The sequence below is a fragment of the Cannabis sativa genome, chromosome 8 (genome assembly GCF_029168945.1).
Source record: "Cannabis sativa cultivar Pink pepper isolate KNU-18-1 chromosome 8, ASM2916894v1, whole genome shotgun sequence".
NCBI lineage: Eukaryota > Viridiplantae > Streptophyta > Magnoliopsida > Rosales > Cannabaceae > Cannabis > Cannabis sativa.
Genome location: NC_083608.1, coordinates 47,141,235 through 47,165,333, shown reverse-complemented (window position 1 = coordinate 47,165,333; position 24,099 = coordinate 47,141,235). Strand labels below are relative to the sequence as shown.

The window sequence follows — 24,099 nt, the reverse complement described above, 5'->3', positions numbered from 1 at the left end:
CCTGATCTTAGAAAATGGGAAACTCAACACAAGATCAGAATAACAGCTGGTTAGATAAAAAATGAAATGGGTAACCAAACTTACCATTTTTACCTTTTTTCCAAAAATAGGAAAGCTAGACAACTTTCCTTTCAAGTTTGATTTACACAAATATGGAAACCAAATCAATATATGCCAGCCGAAATATACATTAAATAATAAAATATTTTTGTCAATTAAATATGCCAAAAATGGAATTAACATGTTTGTTATATTTTTTTTAATCAGATATGAAATTTGTTAATGTTGGCTAGTAGCCATTATTATGCTGCCACATCAGTTAAAAAATTTACTATAAGAAAAAGAATCCCACTTAATATAATTATTGTTGCACTCTATCCTACGCAAATAGTGATTGAATTTAAGAATAAAAAAGAGAGATGGATCAAAAACAATGTAAATTACTAAATCCAATTAGAAAAGTTCTTCTTAAAAAAGTAAATAAAATTTAAAGTTGAAGATGGAACAAAAACATAAATTTGTCAATAAAATATATAAATTATAATAGTGAAATTTAGGAAAAGCTTAGCCCTTATAACATGGTTTTTTTGCCGGGTAACATATATATGGCCGAGCCTTATTTTTCTCGGGAACCAACGTTGTTGACCAAACACACTAGTTCCCATCAAATAGATAGGAGAATATAAATTTTTATGAGTTATGTAAGGTATTTTATAAAATTTTAAAAAATTTAAAAATATTTAATACATTAATAATAAAAAATAAATTAAAAAATTCTCTTAAATGTCGAAATAAATAAAGATCATTAGTGTACCTTTCTTAAGAGGTGCATTGTTGTAGAATTTTTTATAATATTTATGTGATTCTTTTCTTTTTCCAAATTCCCACATTTTAATTATTAAAAATATATAGTGATATATGTTTATGTTAATCTATATATAAAAAAAAGTAAAAAGAGAAAAAGAGAAAGTGGTATGATAGATGTATATAAAGTAATAATTATATGATTTTCATTTTAACTTCTTTAAGGAATCACTGCTTTTACTTTAGTCGTTTTTCGGCGGCCATTTCTTTACGGCAATGTTTGTCGAATTTCATTGATGATCCTTAATTTCTTTCGAAGCTCTTTTTTTAAATAATTATTAATTTATTATTTTTCATTTAATAAAAATAGAGACAATTATATAAACCTTATTTTTATAAATTTTTTTACAGTTTTATGTTTAAAGTTTTTTTTTTTTAATTATTTTTATAGTATTCTATAAAAACACAACAAATTACTTGAAATAACAAAATAATAGTAAAATAATATCAAAAAAAAAAAATATAATAATATACGTACAACAAAAAATTAACAATAAAATATTTAGAGTACAATATAAAAATACATTAAAAGATCATATTTATTTAAATAAAATTTTAAAAATTGTAAAAATATTTAAATTTCCTTACAACCCTATTTTTGTAATTTTTTTTATTACTTTTGTGTTTCTTTTAAATAATAAGGAAATTGCACTGTATACCCATTATTTTATTTGTTTTGATTTTTACCTCCATTTTTATTTTCTTTAAAATATACTTATTTTTATAGATGATATTTCTATTAGACTCCTTAAGTTAATGTAAATTATATGCTAGACTTAAGTAGAAAGTGAGGGTATATTTGGCAACCTACTAAGTATATTTAAATAAAATATAATATAAAGGTATTTTTGATTAATGGATACAAAATTTTTCAACTTATCCCTTAAATAATCCCACAATACATTAGGGAAACTTACAAAAATACTGAAATTTGGGTTAACTTTTACAAAAATACTGTCACGCAGAATTTTTTTTAAAAATACTGTGTTTTTATAAAATACCAGTAAAACACAAAGCAATATAACTTAAAACAACAGTAGAACACTAGTAAAACACCAGTAGAACACTAGTGAAACTTAACACAGTATACTGCAGTATGAAACTTATAAAAAAAACACAGTAAAAAAGTAAAAAATACTGCCTGACAGTATTTTTGTAAAAAAATGACAAAAGTTAGTATACCATGTAAATTTCCCATACATTAAGCTGGGTTGGGTTGGGCTGGGCTTTAAAGTTATAGTATCAGGCTTAGGCCCACATAAGAACAGAATGAGGCCTAACCGAAAGCGAAGGATCTGAATCCACGTAATCACAGTAGAAAGGCAATGATCGACAAAGATTAGAGAGAGGTTCGGACCTTCGTCCTCCTCCATCCATCTTTCCCTTTTTCTGGTTTTTCAGACATGAAATCCAATCCAAAAAGCTTGTATCAAACCTCATATGAAATGGAACATTTTCGAAAATGTACGACTCCGCAGCCTCAACCTCAACCACCGTTGAAAATAATCCGAGACCGAAGCGAATTCGAATCCGGCGGAGGAAGCTCAACCATGGTCGCCACCAACACCAATCCCATTCTGATCATGAAATTCATTCGGAAGGAGAGAGTGATCACCCGTGGTCTGTTCCGAGAAGGAGATCGCCGATGCGAAGTGATCCGCACGTGCGGATCGCAATGTACGTGGCCATGGCGCATGCAGGGCTGGCGCTCTCCTTGGCTTTGCTCTACTTCGTTACGAAGCTTCTAGAAGGCTACTGGAGGCCAATTCAATGGGCGATTCTCTGTTCTATGCCTCTTCGGGAGCTCCGTACGGCTCTCGTCTCTTTCTGGTCTCGTTCCCTCAGAATCGGTCTTTTTGAGACCATAATCGCCGTCCCAGTCGCCGCCCTACGCGCTGCCACAGACTCCGTCGTCAATTCCCAAGCTGCGTTCTTTGGATTTCTTCGTCAGTCGGAGACTCGGAGTAGAGAAAAGGTTGGGTTTTTTAAGCTCGTTCAATGGCTAATCTCTTTTGCGTTATTCATAATTGTGTATGAGTATATAGGGCTGGTTTCGGTTCCAGTGTTCTGCATAGCTTGCTTGATTGTGTATTTAATGGGTTCTAGAACTATAACGAATGTTGGTGTAAGAACATCGCTTTCTGCACTCACGTCTTTTCGACGGGGTGGGAGAAAACTTCTCAAGAAAAGCTCTTTCGGTAGTAAGGTAGGTGGCTACATTACTTGCTGGATGCTCAATAGGTTAAAGACTATGGTTGGGATTGGTTTGATCATGTGTATGATTTTTGGTTCTATGTTTGGGCTTATTTTCTTTTCTTATAAGATTGCTATGGAAGGAAAAGATGCAGTGATATCTGTGAACACCCATTTGAAAGAAAGTAATTATGCAGAGAGGATTGGAGTTACACAGTGGGTGTATGATAATCATATTCCTGAATTGGTTGATAATTACACAATGAATTTTTACGAAGCTGTTTCACAGAACATTAATTCTTTGGCAGCACATTACAATGTGACAGAGATTGTTGATGGTCTTAGACATTACTTGAATAGTCCATCCCCTAGTCCAATAGTATCAAGTGCTAGTACTGTCTCTGCTCTGTCACTTACTGAAAAGTTGAACAAAATTATATCTAAGCTGCGTAATAGTGAGTGGAAAGTGATTTATAGAGACGTTGACAATGTGTTCAGGGATTTGGTATCTTTAATTAGTAGGGAGGAATTGATGGAGAAAATCAAATCACTTCTCCTCCAGAGTCTTGATAAGTCAAGGCGATTACTCGCCAGTGGTACAACGGTGTTGGCTGGAGGTGTGAATTTCTTGGTCTTTATGGCAGTGTCAATTGTCTCAGGAGCCGCAGGATTAATGAACTTCATTTCAGGGTTCATGGTGTTTTTGTGGCTACTCTATTATCTCATTACTACTGAGTCTGGTGGTGTCATGGACCATGTTCTTGAAATGCTGCCACTTTCTAGGTCCACTAGAGCTCGTTGTGCCCATGTTCTTGACCAAGCTGTTAGTAGTGTCTTATTGGCTGCTGCTAAGGTCACTTTCTTTCAAGGCTGTCTTACATATCTGTTGTTCAGATTCTATAAGATTCATTTCCTTTACATGTCTACCTTTTTGGCGCTTATGAGTGCTGTTTTCCCCATAACTCCTGCGTTTCTCTCATCAATTCCGGCTGCGGTGCAATTGGCCATGGAAGCAAGATATGTGGAGGCTGTTCTTTTGACAGTAGTTCATCAACTAATTTTGGAATATGGAACAATCGCCATACAGGATGAGATCCCAGGACAGAATGCCTATTTGACAGGGCTGAGCATGCTTGGTGGAATTGCACTATTTCCATCAATTTTGGAAGTAATATCTCTTTCATTTCAAACTAATTTGTTATTCTTATCATCAAGGTCATTTTATATGGTGTAAGAAATCTTCTATCTATAATAAATCTTTAATTGAACTGAAGGGAGCAATTATGGGTCCATTACTGATGACAGTGATGATCACATTAAAAAATCTGTATGCGGAATTCGTCCTCTCTTCTGCGGATGAAACTGATTTTGATCTAAGTTAAAGGTAAATTATTTTGTTCATTTTATATGTGTAATTCTTATTTATTTATTTTGGGTTAGATTTAATTCCATCCCTGAGATAGTGTTTTTGTCATTAAATGCAGTAAAAACTGGACCTACGTCGGAAGGTTCCCAAAACTACTTTGCATCAGATGGTACGTCTTCATGTTATATTGATTGGGAAAAGTCACATGTTTATGATGATCCTAACTGATAATATTTAGCGACAAACTATCTGTTTATCATAATAATTAGCTGGAGAGGAAGATGATTGTAGGACCTTTTATATCACTTTGTTCATTTTTGTTATTTATGATAACATAGGAAAGATAGAGCATTCAGCGATACCAATGGGAATTTTTTGTTATTATTCCTATTCCTTAATTTTGTGTTTGGTACAATAATGAACTGAATTTTCAGGCACATCTTCTCGAAACCCAAACTTTAAGACCATGTTTCATGTTAAGAGTGACAGTAATATTTGGAGAGACAGGATGCCCTTCCACCACTTGAAGTCTGAAATTGCTAAGGATGGTGGTTGCAAGTACTTTCATTTGGAGCAAAGCCATGTCTTTACCCAAACATGACCTAGGTCCAGCATTAAACACAGTGTATTTGTGAGATGGTACATACACAAATCCACCTTGCTCTGAAATCCATCTCTCGGGCTTGAACTCTAGACAGTCCGGACCCCATATTTTTTCCATCCTTCCCATAGCATAATACGACAGAAAAATTCTTGTCTTTCGTTCTGCCCGGTGACCACTAGGTAGAATGTCTGGTTCAGCAACAGTTTTGTGATTCAAGGGCACCGAGGGGTATAGTCTCAGTGTCTCATACAATACTGCCTGTAAATAAACCAACTTACTTAGCTCCTCTGCATCAAAAAACTGATACTTGTTATGGTTATTATCCTCATTAACGGTAGGAAGATTTTCCTTCATTTCTTCTAGAATTTTGGCTTCTATAGTTGGGTGAGTAGCTACAAGATAGAAAAACCAACTAAGACCCGCTGTTAAGGTATCCCTTGCCGCTGCTACAAAATTCAAAGCCACATCCTTTAAAAATTGGTCGGAGTAGGGTGTTTCTTTTTCTTCCATATAAAGTGTCATCAAGTCATTAGAGTTGGCAACTTGTTCTTTATTTTGGCTTTTACAACTTTGATATAACTCCTTCCGTTTTATTTGGATGCATTGATACATGAATTCATCGAAGACTCTTCTTGCTTTTGTTAGCTTTCTCTCATGCCCAACTTGAAGCCACCTCTCCAATTTCCACCAAACTTCTGGTAGAAAGTGTCGACGAAGTGTAGCCTCTTGAATGTCGTCGATTGCCTTTCTGTATTCCAATTTGGAGAATGTAAAGGAATAATTATCCGGATCAAGGCCGAAAATCAGCAAGATTGCACTTTCAAAGGTGACCATGGATTGGAATGCTTCTTGTAAGTCAATCTATTGATTGAAATAAATAAGTAAATCGTAAATAAAGAGAAATATATATATATATTTATATATTTGTAATGCAAGCTAAACATTGTTGTGTATATAACTAAAATTGTTATGTAAATAAATGACAACCTGAGTTCTTGTGTTGGAGACTTGATCAAGAAACGGGATCAGATCGTTTACCACCTTTTGTTGAATTGTTCTTGCAACAAAAGAGTCAAATTTTTTATGTTGTCTGCTCCACAACTGAAACATCTTTCTTTGAAGTCTCCATAAATCCGAGTCGACATTCAAAATCCCATCGCCTAGAGCTTCAAAAGCCTCCTTAAATTGTGGCCCCTTTGGATAATTGGCGAAGTTTGTGATTAGGATATGCTGAATATTTCGAGGATCACAAGTGATAATGAAATCTAAATTAGCAAACCAGGGGCCTTTGAACTCAATGGTGAGATCGCGTTGTCTTAGAAACTCAGTTGCAAAGTCATGTAGGCGGGGAATGTTTCGAAGAAGGTTTGGCCACATGCCGAAGACTGGCCGGCCAACCGCCCCGAGAAAGCAAATTATTAGTAGTAGCACCCCTCCAATGAGAATCTCTGGTAACCCTATTTCTAGATCCATGGAAGCTAGGTAGCTGTTTGTAGTTTAGGTTAAAGCATTAGGACGCTCATAATTAATTGTTGGTCTTTTATCTTATCATTACCATTACCATCATCATCATTATCTGTATGTAGTTGCCCCATCTATCCTTAATTGGTTTCATTTTATTAAGGAACATGCTAATTGCATGGTAACCGAGTAGTTGAGTTTTATTTTTGAACTAATTATGATCTATTGTAAATTATAAAAGAGTACAAAATTTATTTTAGCTTAACCTTCTACTTTTGTTTTGTTTATAGTTTTTTTTTTTGAAAGATTGTTTTGTTTATAGTTACAAGTATAAGATAATTATTATATAATTTTTTTTTCAATAAAAATCACTTTTTAAAGTGTTTGGATATCATTTTTTTTTTGAATAAAGGATAAACTTTATTAAACTAAATCATTCAAATCAAGGATGCAAAAACAAAAGGTAATGAGTCTCTACCAAAAGTACGGTCAGTCTCAAAAAGAGAAGATTGCGCCAAGGCATGCGCAACCTTATTAGCAGACCGCTTAGCAAAATTAAAAGAAACAACATCGAAATCAGCAGCCAAAGTCATACAATCATAAAGAATATAGCCATAAGGAGAAGCCATATGTTTGAACTTTTGCAAATCATTAATGACCCTTAAACAATCCGACTCAACAACAATCTGTGACCATCCATTCGCTTTACTCCAAGAGAGAGCTTCCTTGATACCAATGGCTTCGACAATATGTAAATTATTTTAATTTTAGAAATAACGGCTCATAAATCTTTTTGGGAGAAACTTTAGTATTTTTAAATTTAAAAAAGTTTTTATTTTTTATCCAAACACTTTTTAATTTTTTTTTTTAATCTAAAAGCTATAGAAGCTATCCGAAGGAGTTAAAATTAAATCTTACAAAGAATTTTTTAGGAATATTATCAAGGCTGATGTGATATTTGATTTTCCTGAGAGGGAGACATACCATTTAATGTATTTTACCTTGGGAGAGGTATGTATTTCTATTGATCCTATTGAGCCTATTGTATGATCCATGCCATAACTAATTATCAACTAATAGAAATTGCTGTTTACATATATATTTATAGGACTCTTTTATTATAGGAATTTTAAAAAATACTCTATAAAGTGGGGTTTATGGCCACTAAAATATAGTGTATTGTAGGAGATTGAAATTGACTTTTGACATAGGTCTCACTCATATAATGTTATGTTTGATTGATGAAAAAAACACTCATTTTTTTTTTTAAATTGCACTATTGGAGAATATTGTCCCACATGAATTAAATGTAAAAGTATTGAGCCATATATATGAACATGAGCTACTCTACTCATCACCAATTGGTTTTGAGATGGAATCCTATGATTCTTGTCATGGTATCAGAGCCATATATTTTTTTGGTTAGCTAGCCGCACGAGATCCAGATGGTGCAAAAACGCTTGAGATCTGAACAAAAATAAGTGAGTAAATGACATGGCTTGTGATAATGTGATTCAACATTGTCTCATATGGATTAAATGTAAAAGTATTGAGTCATATATAAGAACATGGACTACTCCACTCATCACCAATTGAGTTTGAGATGGAACCCCATGATTCTTGTCATACACAATAAATTAAAACACTCATTTTTTTTAAAAAAAAAAATTAAAAATTAATTAAAAAACTCTTTTGACAATGTCGTGAGTCTTAAATACTCGGTGTGTTTGAGTACACTTATTTTTTTTTTTAATATTAGCAATCATTAAATTCAATGAAGAGAAACCAAGATTTGGAACATTCCAACGAGTTAACCCATTGCCCTAAATCACTAATCATATTCAGATTAGAGTAAGAGCAGTTCAAGACCTAATTGAGATTTAAATTCTAACCCCAAATTTAACTTTTAACTTTTAGTGATACATACATCATGCTCCTAAAATATTGATTCAATATAATAAAAAATTAATTATATAAGGTCTTGATCAATTAATTTTAAAAATTTAGTTTGATTATCATTATTTTATATTGGGATATTTGCGGCAAAAGTCCCCAAAAAGTTCACGTTGATACAGATTAGTCCCCAAGGTCCAAAAATAGCGGCAATAGTCCTCAAGGTCACATTTTTTATTTGTCCGTCGATACCCAGTTTGACAGCCTCGTTAAGTACTGGCAAGAATGCCACGTGTTGAAGTATTATTGGTCCAAATTTTAATTTTAATTAAAAATAATTAAAAATAAAAAAAATAATTAAAAAATAAATAAATGAAAAAGTTTAATATTATTTTTATTTTCTTATTTAAAATTAATTTCTTTTTCTTTTTCTTTTTTCTTTTTTTTCTTTTTTTTTCTTTTTCTTTCTTTTCTTCTTCATCTTCTTCGTCTTCTTCTCCTTCTTCTCACTGCCATCACCATCAACCCCCAACCTTAATCTCAGCAAGCTTCAATCTCTCCAGTTTCTCCACATCGGGAATATACTCATCGTTCTGCAGTGTTCCGGCCGGTCCCAATGGGTCGAAGAATTTTCCACTGGGGTATCCTTGGTCTCCGGTGGCATTTGCGAAGTTCTCGGCAGTCCTCGACCATGGCGTCGCCCACTCCACCGATTGTGATTCAGGGTTGAAGAAGTCCACCCATCTCTTACTCTCTACCCAACGAGAATGGAGCTGAACGAGAATGGAGCTATGGCTGATGGGTCAGCTCCAGCCTCGAACCATGGCACAGCACTACATGCTTGACCGACGAAGATTCCAAGCACGGCAGGCATGGCCCACCTTCCGTGGATGAGCTCAGCTTCTTTGTACCACTTGAGAAAAGCTGGGTCCTTGCCTAATCCCAATGGGTCGAAACCATAGTCACCTGGAAGCCTGTAAGATTAAAAGAAAAGAGATAAAGCTAACAATTTATGGGTTTTGATTTGGGGTTTTTGATTGAGGGTTTGATTGAGGATTTGGGGTTTTGATTTGTTTTTTTGATTTAAATTATTTTTGGGGTTTTGGGATTTTTTATTTGTGCAGTAGAAATTTATTAATGCATTGGAAATTATTTGAAGGGGGTGGTGCAGCTGGTTTGGAGTTAAGGTTGGGGGTTGATGGTGATGGCAGTGAGAAGAAGGAGAAGAAGACGAAGAAGATGAAGAAGAAAAGAAAGAAAAAGAAAAAAAAAAAAGAAAAAGGAAAAAGAAAAAGAAAAAAAAAGAAAAAGAAAAAAGAAATTAATTTTAAATAAAAAAATAAAAATAATATTAAACTTTTTATTTATTTATTTTTTAATTATTTTTTTTATTTTTAATTATTTTTAATTAAAATTAAAATTTGGACCAATAATACTTCAACACGTGGCATTCTTGCCAGTACTTAACGAGGCTGTCAAACTGGGTATCGACGGACAAATAAAAAGTGTGACCTTGAGGACTATTGCCGCTATTTTTGAACCTTGGGGACTAATCTGCATCAACGTGAACTTTTTGGGGACTTTTGCCGCAAATTTCCCTTTTATATTCTTTAAAGTAAAAAAAACAAAAAATGTATAAATAATTTATTTATATATTATCCATATATATAACAATAATAATTATGGGCTCGTTTGAAACGTTGTATTATGTCGTATTGTATAAAATTAGATTATATATATATATATATCATATTTTTACAAAAAAATATTGCATAAAATAAAATTCAATATAATACTATACAATACAATACGGTGTAATACGACGTACCAAACGAATCCTAATAGTTTTAAGTCATATATTAAGTGACAAAATCGGCTTGCTTGTCCATTGTTAGGGTTGTTTCTTCCTTATTTTTGGGTATGAATAATAATTAATTAAGACATTAAAAATAGTTGACCAACAAAAACTTGTTTAAAGCCAAATTGATTGAGATTCAGATTCCAAACCAAAAAAAAAATTAAAATAAAAATTTAAGATCAATCAAATTCGAAAATTGAGATTTTTTGAATTTTGTAAACCCGCAAAAGAATCATATTCTTCTTCATCTAACTTTCAATTCAACACTTTGTCCTTATAATTTTCAGTTTATAAAGAGAAAAAAAAAAGAGCAACTACTAATAATTTTAGTATTTTTTTTTATGGGTTCAGCCTCATTTCGAAAAAAAAAATATATCTTCTTTTAAGTTTATGGAATTTGATTCTTATTTTAATATTCAATATCTGAATGTCTAATGTTAATTATATGATTAATTAATAAATTAGTATTGACAATTCACAACAGGTGAGGTTGAGAAGACAATGACTTATTCTTTGACTACATTTAATGATTGTTAATATTGAATTATTTTTTTGAATAACACGAGATTTTAATCAATCCTAATTTAAATATATTGCATACAAGATCACGGTATTACGATGCAATTGTCAAATTAGAACAAACTATTAAATGCCCTACAAATAAGGTATTTTTCAATTTCCTGGAGTTAGAAAATTTTTACATTTATAGATATATATAAAATATATAAGTAGTTTTTATTTTCCTTTTCAAAAATGTTGCTAAATATATAATACATGCAAGAGAATAATAAGTGGTACAAGCAACAAAAACATAGTGGATAATTATTTTTATTAATTATAAGTAGAGAACTTGATCTTAAATTCTAGTTAAATATTACATAGATTTGATTTCAAGAACATCTTTTCACAACCTTAGCCATGAGCCCACTTTTCATATTAAGAGAGATAGTTAAACTAAGAGATATAGGATCATGTCCTTCCACCACTTGAAAAGAATACTTAGAAAGTATAGAAATTGCAGCCACTTTCATTTGAATCAAAACCATGTCTTTACCAATACAAGTCCTTGGACCACCATTAAAAATTGGGTACTTATGAGATGGTACATACACAAAACCTTTTTCCTCTGTAATCCATCTTTCTGGTTTGAACTCTAAACAATCCTTACCCCATATCTCTTCCATCCTACCAGTGGAGTAAAATGACAACAATACCCTTTGTTTCTTCCTCACATGGTGACCACTTGGAAGAATGTCATCCTTATCTGCACTTCTGTGATTGAATGGTATAGGTGGATAGAGTCTGAATGTCTCATACAATACAGCTTGCAAATAGATAAACTTGTTCAGTTCCTCTGCACCAAGACAAGTAGTAGTGTTGATATTACAACGGTTAATTTCTTCAATGATTTTGGCCTCTACTAATGGATGAGTTGCAACAAGCCAAAAAAACCAAGTTAGACTTGAAGTCAAGGTGTCTCTTGCTGCAGACATAAAATTCAAGGCCATGTCCTTCAGAAACTTGGTTGAATAAGGCTTCTCTTTTTCCTCCAAATAAATTGACAACAGACCAAAATCAGCTTCATCATCATTATTCTCATTATTATTATTAGTGATCATGAGTTGTTGTTGTTGTTTTAGTGAGATGCATCTTAACATGAATTGGTCAAACATTTCTCGACCTTGAGCTAGCTTTCTCTCTGCTCCGATTTTGAGCCACCTTTGTAACTTCCAAAGAGTTTGGGGAAGTATGTGTCTTTGAAACACAGCCTTATGTATGTCTTCAAAAGCTTTCTGATACTCAAGTTGAGGTAGTTGAAACAAGTGTGAGTGTGAAGCTGGATTCAACCCCAAACTCAATAAAATTGCATTGTCAAAGGTGATCATCCTTTGAAATGATTCTTGCAAGTCAACCTATAATTTAAACAAAAAAATATGTTAGTGAAAAAAAAAAAAAAAAATAGGAAACAACCCTAAACAGTAAAAATAGTTTTCGAAAACAAATACCTATTTTAATTTGGTAAGCTTTCTTCGTATACAAGTTTACTTGTAGTTGTTTGATAAAAAAAAAAAAAAGTTTACTTTGTAGTTACGTAAAATGTAATTTTTGTTTTTAAAAGTTACTAAAAAAAAATATTGTTCGTGCAACTCAAAAATAAATATTGCATGGATATACTACATCTTCATTTTCTATACGATGGTCTACGTTTAATTTATTTAAGATTTTAGAATAAATTAGAATATAGAAAACAGAATTTAAAAAATTTATTTTATATGCATGTAAATAAAATTAAAAAGATATATGTGCAATAAATTATTTAATAAATATAATTTTTAATTAGTGGTTTAATTAAATTATTTTGAGTTTTTAAAAAATTCAGAGAATATCTTAATAATAATAATTATAATATACACTCTCACATAACAAAAATTAAAAAATTAAGATTAATTGAAAACACAAAAAAGTGCATCGGTTCATTATTTTTGGGGGTGCACCATTTGTTGAGAACAAACACAAACTTATTAATTAATTTATTTTTATTTAACTCTATATATATATAAAATTATACAACTAACAACTTGTAAGTAAATGATTATTGCACCCTATTAAATAATTTTATATATAATTATATAAGTGACCTGAAGTCGTGTTTGAGAGAGATGATGAAGAAATGGGATGAAGTGATCGACCATCTTATGGTGCATAGTGTTAGCAATAAATGACACAAAATTTTTGTGTCGTGTGCTCCACAGTTGAAACATTTTCCTTTGAAGTCTCCACAAGTCCGAATCAACATTCAAAATCCCATCTCCAAGAACATCAAACACTTGTCTAAACTCTTCTCCTTTTGGATAATTAGAGAAGTTGGAGTTTAAGATGTGTTGTAAATTAGATGGATCACAAGTTATAATGAAATCCAAATCAGTTGTAAACCAAGAAGGACCTTTGAACACAAAAGTGCCCCCACTTTTCCTCAAAATTTCAGTTGCGAAATCATGCACGTTCGAGGCATTTAGTAGAAGTTTGGGTAGCATTCCCACCACCGGCCAGGCCATCAGCACCGCGTTTCTGTCGCGCCACCAGTGGTGAATCGTCGCCAGAAAGTATACCATAACTGCCCCACCTAGGGCACCCTCCAAGTATCCAATATTCTCTAGAGCCATCATCATCATATTCCAATATTTTGTAAATTAAACAAAGCTATAGCTATATATATAGTATTGTAAACCGTAATAATTTTTGTCTTTTTGAATTATTATCTGTTTTTTCATATTTGAATTATTGTAATCTCAATTTTTTGTATAATATATTATGTAGCTATTTAAGATATTATGTAAAATTTTGAGAAATTTAAAATAATCTACATTATTAAAAACATAATTTAAATAATTTATTTTACACATGTATAAAATAAAAATAACACCTATAAAACAAACTGTTTGAACAATTATTTTCAACACGTTAAATTTTGTTAATTTTTTTTTTAAAAATTTACAAATATTTTAAATAATTATATTAAATATTACTATATATATACAAATAGATAAAATTATGATTATCTCGAAAACATAACTGTTTGGTTGACCCCTTTTAGAGGTGTAGAAGATTTTTCATATATATTATAAATGCTTAATTCATTAATTTTTTTTTTTTTGGCTGAATTGAATTACTCATGAAGTACGTACTCCATATTGTTTTATAGTAGGCTAATTAGCAATTTTTCCCCTCGAACTTTGACATATACTAAATTATACCCCCTGAATTTTTTTGGCCGTTAAAAATTTCCCCTGAATTATTGAGATTGTTAAATTTAAAAATTTGTCTAATTTCATTCAATTTTACTGTTTCAGATACTATTGACAAATCTATTAAATTTTTATTGCATTTTTCCAATTAAATTGGGTTATAATAATTAATTTCTGGAAACGTCCTGCACATATATTTGACACATAATCATCACAGTATTTCTGACAATATATATAACAACTCAAAAATAAAAATTGGGTAGTTGTAATTTTTTAATTCAAACACAATTTATACCATTTTGTCAAAAAAAAAAAAAACATTTATACTATGCATATCATATATATGTACTTAAAGAGAGATGGAGACAGCTCTATATGTTAGGTACTCAAAATTTATGTATTGGTGGCCACACTTAATTAAGATCAACTCTATGACAAGAAATATTAATTATATCTTTATATATTAAAAGTGCCTATTTAACGGCATTTTTTGGTTTAACAGAATATACCTTACAAATAAAAGAATATTCTGTTAAATTTAACGTAGGTTTGATCCTCCCGTTAACTTTCAAAAATATATAAATAAATAAACCCAATAATTAAACCCAAAAAATTAAACAATCTTTTTTTAAATAAAAAAAAAATCATCTTAGCCACATATCTCTCTAACAAACCGTATATTCCTAATTTTTGAAATTTTTTTGTTATTTTTTTAAAATTTACACGATTTATTTTATGGGTACAGGAACAAGTGAAAGAATTCCTCGTGTGAGCTGCTTGACTAATCCTCTGAAGACATGCGAGGTATGAATGCTCATCATTTAGGCCTATGTACTTTTTCTGCTCTTTCTGCAAGTTCAAACTGATTCCTTATATTTCTTACAAAATAAAACTTTGATGATTCAGACAATGTCATGATTTTTAATTTTACAGGTTTGCTCAAAAGCTGCAGAACCAGGTAATAAAAATAGGAGACTTAACACAAGCATCCTCATTCGATATGCCACAACATCTGGGAAAAGCAACATCCTTATAGATGCAGGAAAGTAAGTATCTATATTGGTTTTGTTTAGTCTGCATTGTTATGGGTCATGACAGTGTTTCACCAATTAGTTTCTGTAATGCAGATTCTTCTACCACAGTGCTCTTCGATGGTTTCTAGCCTATGGGTTAGTTATTATCTTGTTTAGTGATTATTTATTATTTCATTTTAATTTAGTAGTGTAATTTTCTGTTGGTCACATTGGCTATCTGAGGGTCACAATATATGTATATGTAGTGGTTACATTTATGAAATGTCAAATTCGCATTGTGCAAATAGCAAAACTATCATTGACTGTCCTTTTCATTTTTAGAGACCTCTGATCTCTTTGTGTTGTTACACCGTACAATTTCCCAGCACTTCTCCTGCAGACTCATTATTATGTTTTTAAAACATGTATATATAGTTTTTCTAGTATGTTATTTAACTTTTTATTCTGGTATTTGAAGTTTTATTACTTAATAATTAATTAGATAAAATTTATCTGTTATATGAAACTTTTTTATGAATCAATGTATATATATTTCAAATTATTAGTACATGCCATAGAGTAACTAATTAGACAATTAGTTACTGAATTCTTAAACAAAAATCACTAGTATATACATATAGTATATACATATATATATATATATATTGTAACGTAACTGATATATAGGTTAGATAAAAAAAAAATAAGAAAATGCGAAATGAAAAAACTTCTTCCATCCAAATAAAATTATTGTCTATTTTAAAAGTAGGCTATAAATTAATTTATGGCCATAATATTAATGTTACAATTACATAAAAAAAGAAATGCTTTTAGATAGTTAGACAATAAAATTTGAATATCAAAAAAGAAATCTATAAAAAGTGTTTTTATTCCCCAACATATCTAAAAAAAAAAAAGTAAAGTGAAAAATTTAAGAAAGAAAATTGTAATAAAATTTGTAATAATGGTGATTTTGAACCCTAAAAAACCCTTCATTGTTTATTTTGTCACACATTACTCATGTGTGATAGTGTTTTTGAGATTTATATTATTTATAACTATTAAGTTTACGATCGAATTTTGATAAATATTGGATATATATTAAAGGTGCATGTGACTGAAATCTGACAAAAATAAATAAAGTGTGGGATGAAAGAATTAATTGCGTGGGTGTACGTCGGTCGGTTTAGTCGGGTTATAGCATATTTTTATTAACCCAATATAAATATCGGGTTGCAAAATTTAATCGTAACCCGCCCAATGAAAATTTAGAAAAAGTTCAACCCGCCCAATGATTTTGTCGGTTTGGTCGGGTTAACCCGTCCAAACCGTTCTTCATTTTTTTTTTTATAATTATTATTGTTCGTTTCTAGAATTCAAGTAACAAAAAAGTTAAAAAAATAAAAATATATTATTTATATTTCAAGTTAAATAATGCTATAGTTTAAATTAATTTTAAGAACTTTAATATAAGATAAATATAATTGAGTAAACATAAAATAATTGAATAAAATAATAAAAAAAGTGATAATATAGTGCAGATTTTAAACTTTAACTTCAATATCCAAATACATTAAAAATTATTAACTATAAAATCTAAGTTTTAAGTTAAAAATTAAAATGTCCAAACTTTAAATACAAAATAATTTAACTAATAAATGTAATTTATATAATATAAGATATACACTTTTATTAAAAAAATATATAAATCGGTTTAATTCGGTTTATTCGGGTTAATTGGGCGGTTTAGAATAATTTGTAAACCACCCAATATATTCATTGGGCGGGTTGGATTTTCATTATATTATTTCGGGTTGTATTTTTTGTCGGTTTATTCGGTTTGGTTTGGACGGTTTATTCGGGTTGAGCGGTTTGTAAATTTTATTGAACACCCCTACTTTATTTGTTAATTAATGTTCCAGTTGGCAATCATCAATCACGATCTGTCTAATATTATTGTCAATAATATAATATGAATGCATATGTTCATGACTATATGATGCTTTTTGTTTTTTTTTATTCTTTTGAAAAAAGTATAGCGTTGTTTGTTGTTATACGAAAGGTGGAGATTTCTTATTCTAACAACACATATACTCGGGACCGCTCTTAAAGTATATGGGGCCTAAGGCGAAATTAAATTTTGAAGCCACTTTATATAGTTTAACTATTATAAAAATGATAGTTCTAGTATTTAGTGTAATGGTAAAAAAATTAAAAAGTAGAGATTGGGAATTGATCACATGTCCTTTTACTTAAAAGTAAGTCCATTTACTACCACGCTAAACAATTTTTGTTATATTTTCTTCTTATTTAATACTTTATTGTGACAGTCAGTAGTCCCGTGATCCGTAAGGGGAAATATCGGGTAAGCTGTGCAATACCACATCACCTGGGGAAGGTCAAGTGGGATGATTTTGAGACTGTGTAGGTATGGGACTGCACAGTTGAAGAGAGCTTAAATGGATTGATTGGTACTACCTATGTCAACAAGGTGCATCTTGTTTTTCGGTAGCCCATCTCGAAAGAACTCCACAGTTAAGCGTGCTTGGCCTGGAGCAATTTCAGGATGGGTGACCTCCTGTGAAGTTTTCCCAAGAAGCGTGCGAGTGAGGACAAAGCACGCTGGAAACACTCGTGTTGGTCTGTAGGGTCAGTCATCAATCCAGGAAGCAGCCAGAGTGGCGTACCCGTGTATAAGAGCCATTATTCCGAGGGGGGAAGGACCCAATGGAGGCTTGAAGCGGAAACATTGCATTTATCTATATATTAATATTTTTTTTCACAATTTCGGGACCTTGAGCGTTCAGGGGCCCGAAGCGTGCGCCTAGCCCGCCTACCCTCAGAGCCGGATATACTTAGTCAATTTCAACTACAAAAAGTAGCATATGCCATGAGAAAGAGATACCTCAAAAAATTTGACAAAAACTTTGGCCTCAAAGGGTCCATTAGATGTGTAGTGTTGATGATAATTATTAGAATAGTTATAAGTAAAGTTGTGGGCTTTTATGTAAGAGAAAGATATAGTACTACTATTACTGTTTTGTGATTGCGTGACAAAATATATATGTTTAAGAAATGATAGGATCAAATGAATTGTTGAATAAATTTCACTTATAACCAGTCCAGTATACTTACAAATATCCACATCAGCAAACACAAACAGAAACAGATAAATAGACTCGATCCTAGGTTACTTTGCATTTAGTGGATCAAGACTTAGTAGTTAGTTACAACTGAAATTGTAACTAACTCCTAAGCCTTGATCAACCGACTCTACTACACTATATAAACAGAAAACAAAAGCAAATAACCTAAGATCTAAGCCAGAAAAACAGATCAGAGAAAGAAAGAGAGAGAGAGAGAGAGAGAAGAAGTAAACCCTAGTTTTAGTCTTCTGCTCCAAGATCCAAACATGAGAAATCAGTTCTCATGGTGAGAAGCTCGAAAAAGGGGAAGTACATGGACAAGAAAATAAAGAAGGAGTTAGATCGAGAACAGATCAAGTGAAAAACAACAAAACATAAAGTGTAAAGAGAGAAATAGAGTTTACCTGGTCGATTTCTGTGACAGGAAGCTCCAAATCTTGTAAATCAACATTTTGATAGTGGATATCAAGCTTCTATCTCTGAGAAGAGCTTGACAGAGACGTAGCCCAAAATTTGGGTGAACTCTGAAACAAATCTATGGTGTTTTCTCTCCTTATTTTTCATTTTCACTCTTTTAAACTAATCTATGCTTGTGTGTGGATGTGAATCTGGGTTTTCTAGCTTGGATTCGAGCAAGTTCTTGAGCAGAACTTGCTCTGCTAGGGTTTCGAGTTTGGGAGGCTGAGTGTTGTGTTTGTGTGTCTAGGGTTTCTAGACTCTTCGATCAGAGTCTTTAAACCTAAAGTTCAATACGACATCAAGATTGGTGTCGTGGGGATTTAAACGGTGCCGTATTAGTCTAAGGTTAAATTAGACTAGGAAAGGTCAACTTTGACCTTTGATACTGATATTAATATTCTTGTTGGTGTAGGGCAAATTGGTAAAATCCTACATGAATAAATTCTTTTCTGCTAAAAAAAACAAATGAATAAATTCTTTTAATTATATGGTAAATGAATTCAGAAAATCATAATGTTACTATAAAAAATTTTAGTTTTAGTCATAATAAAATTTGTAACAAAAAATAAAAACGTTGTGATTAATTTTAAATATTCATTATTATGTGATGACTAAAAAATTCGTATAACTTTAAGTACTAATTATAAAAATTATAATTTTTTTGTGACTAAATATATGATTAGTTAATACTTGTTGTTGTGAATAAAAATAAATGAGTGACCACCTAAGCTAAGCTAAACATAACATTATATTCTTATCAAAAGCCAAAATTACACACAACAATAAAATAAATTCTCTTTAATTGATTGATTTGTTTAAGATATATCAAGATCTTTTGGAAACCCTAATTTTGAGTCCATATTTCATGCTAATGGTGGCTGAAATCCTAGGGCACACATGATGTCCTTCCACAACATGAAAACGATAATTTTTAAGAAGAGTTAGGGCCATGACTTTCATCTGAACCAAAGCCATGTCTTTACCTAAACAAGTCCTTGGTCCAACATGAAAGGCTGGAAACTTATGAGATGGCACAAACACAAACTCACCTTTCTCCGAAATCCATCTCTCTGGCTTAAACTCTAAACAATCTTTTCCCCAAACCTCTTCCATTCTCCCCGTTGCGTAAGCACAAGTCAACACCATTTGATTCGCCTTCACTCGTTGACCACTCGGAAAAACATCTTCTTTAGTTGAAGTTCTATGGTTGAAAGGCACCGATGGATAAAGTCTAAAGGTTTCATATATTGTTGCTTGTAAATACACCAACTTACTCATCACCTCTTCACTTTTATAATAATCATAATCTAAATTATTATAGTTAGTTCCCAACTTTTCTTTCATTTCATTGATAATTTTGGTCTCTATATTAGGATGAGTGGCCACAAACCAAAAGAACCAACACAACCCAACATTCAATGTGTCCCTAGCAGCTGCCAAGAAACTAAATGCAACATCTCTAAGAAACTTATCTGAATATGGCTTTTCTTTTTCTTTCATGTAAATTGATAACAAACCCAAATCATGGTTTTTGCTTTGGCTCATTATTTGTTCTCGTTTTAGTGAGATGCATTGGTATATGAATTCATCAAAGATTTGATTTGCAATTGAAACCCTTCTCTCGATTCCTATGTTTAACCATCTTTGTAATTTCCAAAGACATTTTGGTACTATGTGTCGGTGAATTGCTGCCTCTTGCATATCATTAAATGCCTTTTGATATTCGTGTTTGGGAGATTTAAATGAATAAGCAGTAAGATCTAACCCGAAAATGAATAGAATTGCATTATCGAATGTGATCATTCTTTGTAATGTGTCTTGTATATCAACCTGTTACACAATCATACAACTACAGTTAAAATAATGTGATATGGGAGAAAACTAATCATGATATATGTATACGGGCAAATTATACGTACATGCATGCACACAAAACTTTATACACATTTATGTGGTAAATATTTTAACTAATCTTTATTTAAGATATGTCTCACTTGCATGTTAAGAGTAATTAATTTGTAATATAAGTATGTGTTAATTGTGAAGACAAATCATCACTCCTACAATTGAATATTACACTACGGAAAAATAAAAATATAGATAAAAAAACACTATTTTTTTTTTTGGTAAATTAGGTAATTAAGTGGTAAATAAGGTAAATGTGAAAAATACTACTACATTAGAAGATATATATTAATTTTTTTTTTCAATACGATTTGGTTTGCTCATTTCATGAGTTGTGATGTGAATTTTGATAGCGATTTAAGTTGCTTCGTTGATTGTAATGTGGGTTACTAGCTAGCTATGTGAATTTTTGTAAAAATACAAAAATTAAAAAAAATTGTTTTAAAGTGTAAAAATAAAAAAATTCTTAAAAAATTGCAAAAATTTATCTCAATATAATTTTGTGTACAAAACTAATTTTTAGCCGAGAATCTTGAATTCATGATACTCTCCAAATTAACAAAATAAAACATGTCAAATACTAGTATTCTAATTAATTAAAATTTAATGAACTTATAGTTCCTTCAAAAAAAAAAAAAATTAATTAAAATTTCAAATTTTTATTTAAAATCTTACATTACAAATTTGAATGAAAAAAATTATTATATTAAACATATGTAGAAAAACATTAACAATATTAATTAATAACATACCTCAATTTTGGTATCACTAGCATGATTGAGAAATGGGATTAAGTAATCAACGACCTTTCGATGAAGAGTTGTTGCAACAAATGAATCAAAATTAGCATGTGTTCTTGTCCAAAGCTGAAACATTTTCCTTTGAAGTCTCCACAACTCAGAATCAACATTCAAAATTCCATCACCAATAAGATCAAGAACCTCTCTGAATTCTTCCCCTTTGGGATAGTTGGAGAATTTAGTTGTGTACATGTGTTGAAGATTCGAAGGATGAGATGTTAGGATGAAATCCATGCCACTAAACAATGGGCCTTTGAACTCAAATGCTCCCCCACTTTTGGTCATTAGCTCAGTCATAAACTCATGTAGCCTTGGAGTATTATACATCAGCCCAGGTAACATCCCCAACATTGGCCAATTTGTAAGTATTGCATTTCTATTTCTCCACCAATGGTGGAAAATTACAACAGTAACAAATACAAGGAGGAGTATTACCATAGCCATATTATTGCATATATGTATTTATTAATCCCAACTATATTATATTTATATATATATGTACTACACTACTGTGCTAGCTACAATATGTAAATATATGAACATGAATATGTGATCATGATAAGATGGATGCCAATATATTTATTGGAGGGAGCCCAGCAATTATTATTAGTCATTGTCCACATTTTTATCATTATTATTATTACTGGATACGTGGACTGAGATCGTTCGTTGAGTACATATGATTTATAAATATATATATATATATTTATATATATATATTGCAGGAGGGTATAGCAGGGTGTGTTTGGAGATGTTTAACTATATATATAGTGCCATGGATGAGGTGATAAGGATGACCAAATGTGTGGAGAGGGAGCATTGTACGTAGTAATAATGCAATATTTTGTACTTTATATATATCCACAATAATATTTTATATATTATAATTTATGTAGGAAATGAAGTGAGAAAAGGATTCTCTATATTGAATGAATCGAAATGTAAAGAAGCCACTAAGACTAGTTTAGCGGTAATGATGGGAAAAGGGAGAGGTCATTATTGTTCAGAATTATGAAGTTACATCTCAAAATTAATTAGTGATGAGTATAGTAGCTCATATTCTTATTCTTATATATGACTTAATATTTTTACATTTGATTCATGTGGGATAATATTAACTAATATTCAGTTCCATTTTGCTCGCTGCAGTTGACTTACTCTTTGATAGGTGTGGATCGAAAGTCCGATAGAGATATAGCTTTAATACCATGTTGAGACATGAGGTTCTATCTCAAAACCAATTGGTGATGAGTGGAGTAATCCATGTTCTTATATATGATTCAATATTTTTACATTTGATCGTGGGACAATATTGTCCAATAATCATGGATTCAAATCTAAGACTTCTAAAATATTAGTAAATTGTATTACCATTACGCTATACTTAAAAAATAAATAAATAAAATAATTGAAATGAAATGAAATGTAAAGGAAAGTTATTTATACAACTATATATGTCCATAACAGAGTAACAATTGGTTACAATATTGTAACTAAATTATAATAGACACTAACATCTGAATTAGCTCCCTCTAACCAACTCTAATTAACTAGTCTTTAATTACTAAAACACTTTATTCATCGGTGGTCGAAAGTGGCCCGTATGTGTCGGAAAGAAGATACAAAGGAAGAGAGAGAGAGGGCCTGGGGTTTTTAGGGTAGGCAATTCTCATGGTGGCCTCTGTTTTGTTTGTCATGGACTGGGTTCCTAGAGTTTTGGGGCGCGTTGGGAAGCCTATATATGGTGGTACTGGTTTCGATATTCGACAATTGGAGGGGGCTAGATTGGGTAATGAGCCACACAAGAAGGAAGAGAAAAATCGGGTGGGAAGGAGAAAATACCAAGAAATGTTTAAAACTAGGGTTTCAAATTATTTTGTTTATCATTAGTACCCTTTTTTCAAAATAATAATAATAATAAAAACTGCAACACTAATTAAAAATACAACTAGTTTCACCACTAACTGTCATTATCATTATCATGATAAGATGAATGCTCATTTATTGAAAGGGAGCCCAACAATTTAATTATTGTCCATACTTTATATATGAATATTTATATTAATTTATAGAACACTTGCAGGAAGGTAAAAGGTGGTCATGTCCTCCCCCAAATAAAAAAACAAAAATGAACTCATTTTTCATAGTACGTATATAGTTTTTTCTTATTTGTTAAAAATTTGTACTTTGGCCTCCTAATTTAATTTTTCTCTTTAAAGTTTAAGTCTAGCTCTTCCTCCATGTTTGGAGGTGTTTAATTAATAATCGTGCCATAGAGGAGGTAGCTATAGGTGATAAGGATGATCAAATGTGTGGAGAGAGAGCCTTGTACGTACGTAGTACAATAATGTAATTTGAACTATATATATAGTCATAATAATAATGTAAGGATGATGAAATGTGTGGAGAGAGACAGCCTTGTACGTAGTAAAATAATGCAATAATTTGTACTATATATAATAATGTTGATTGATTGATATCTACCTATGTGTACGTACTGTGGGTTCTTGTCACTTTGCTAACCAGAAAGTTAAATTAAGTTGGTAAAAATTATTTTGCTGATCCTCTATACTACGTAGATATAATAGGGTAAATATATAATATTAAATTCCTAAGTGGTATAAATTTAATAGTTTTTTTCAATGGAAGTATGCACGTTAGTATACGTGTAATTTTTTTTTCTACTTTTTTTTTTCAGTATAGACTCTATATTATAAATTATTAAGTCTGAACTAGAAATATATATAGTATGAGTTAGGTTAAACACTTCTTTCAAAATTTTTAAATTAAA

At 31.2% G+C, this 24,099-nt stretch overlaps 5 protein-coding genes and 1 pseudogene across 12 annotated transcripts; 2 read left to right on the top strand and 4 right to left on the bottom strand.

Moving 5' to 3' along the window:
* Positions 1-2,166: 2,166 nt before the first annotated feature.
* On the top strand, positions 2,167-6,032 carry LOC133029993 (uncharacterized). 8 transcript variants are annotated; one of them, XR_009683917.1, is made up of 4 exons: positions 2,167-4,225; positions 4,332-4,441; positions 4,542-4,592; positions 5,673-6,032. XR_009683917.1 is itself a non-coding variant. In XM_061102128.1 (3 exons), exons 1-2 carry the CDS (start codon positions 2,327-2,329, stop codon positions 4,437-4,439), a joined length of 2,007 nt encoding a protein of 668 aa, XP_060958111.1. In that variant the 5' UTR covers positions 2,167-2,326; the 3' UTR covers positions 4,440-4,441; positions 4,542-6,032. The 8 variants fall into 8 exon arrangements, 2 of the variants coding, with proteins under 2 accessions (XP_060958111.1, XP_060958112.1); XR_009683920.1 differs by having other exon boundaries at positions 5,653-6,032; XR_009683918.1 differs by having other exon boundaries at positions 4,858-6,032.
* On the bottom strand, positions 4,781-6,598 carry LOC133029996 (alkane hydroxylase MAH1-like). Its single transcript, XM_061102131.1, has 2 exons — positions 6,015-6,598; positions 4,781-5,888 (listed from the first exon to the last, which is right to left on the bottom strand). Exons 1-2 carry the CDS (start codon positions 6,498-6,500, stop codon positions 4,854-4,856), a joined length of 1,521 nt encoding a protein of 506 aa, XP_060958114.1. The 5' UTR covers positions 6,501-6,598; the 3' UTR covers positions 4,781-4,853.
* Positions 6,599-8,410: 1,812 nt separating this feature from the next.
* LOC133030653 (chlorophyll a-b binding protein CP24 10A, chloroplastic-like) lies at positions 8,411-9,941 on the bottom strand (annotated as a pseudogene).
* Positions 9,942-11,045: 1,104 nt separating this feature from the next.
* LOC133029995 (alkane hydroxylase MAH1-like) lies at positions 11,046-13,511 on the bottom strand. The gene is made up of 2 exons (XM_061102130.1): positions 12,879-13,511; positions 11,046-12,152 (listed from the first exon to the last, which is right to left on the bottom strand). Exons 1-2 carry the CDS (start codon positions 13,410-13,412, stop codon positions 11,130-11,132), a joined length of 1,557 nt encoding a protein of 518 aa, XP_060958113.1. The 5' UTR covers positions 13,413-13,511; the 3' UTR covers positions 11,046-11,129.
* Positions 13,512-14,697: 1,186 nt separating this feature from the next.
* On the top strand, positions 14,698-15,331 carry LOC115694906 (putative hydrolase C777.06c). Its single transcript, XM_061102127.1, has 3 exons — positions 14,698-14,789; positions 14,919-15,031; positions 15,113-15,331. The coding sequence occupies exons 1-3, from the start codon at positions 14,721-14,723 to the stop codon at positions 15,210-15,212; spliced, it is 282 nt and encodes a 93-aa protein (XP_060958110.1). The 5' UTR covers positions 14,698-14,720; the 3' UTR covers positions 15,213-15,331.
* A 3,997-nt stretch (positions 15,332-19,328) lies between these two features.
* LOC133029992 (alkane hydroxylase MAH1-like) lies at positions 19,329-21,989 on the bottom strand. Its single transcript, XM_061102126.1, has 2 exons — positions 21,261-21,989; positions 19,329-20,433 (listed from the first exon to the last, which is right to left on the bottom strand). The coding sequence occupies exons 1-2, from the start codon at positions 21,750-21,752 to the stop codon at positions 19,429-19,431; spliced, it is 1,497 nt and encodes a 498-aa protein (XP_060958109.1). The 5' UTR covers positions 21,753-21,989; the 3' UTR covers positions 19,329-19,428.
* Positions 21,990-24,099: the final 2,110 nt, after the last annotated feature.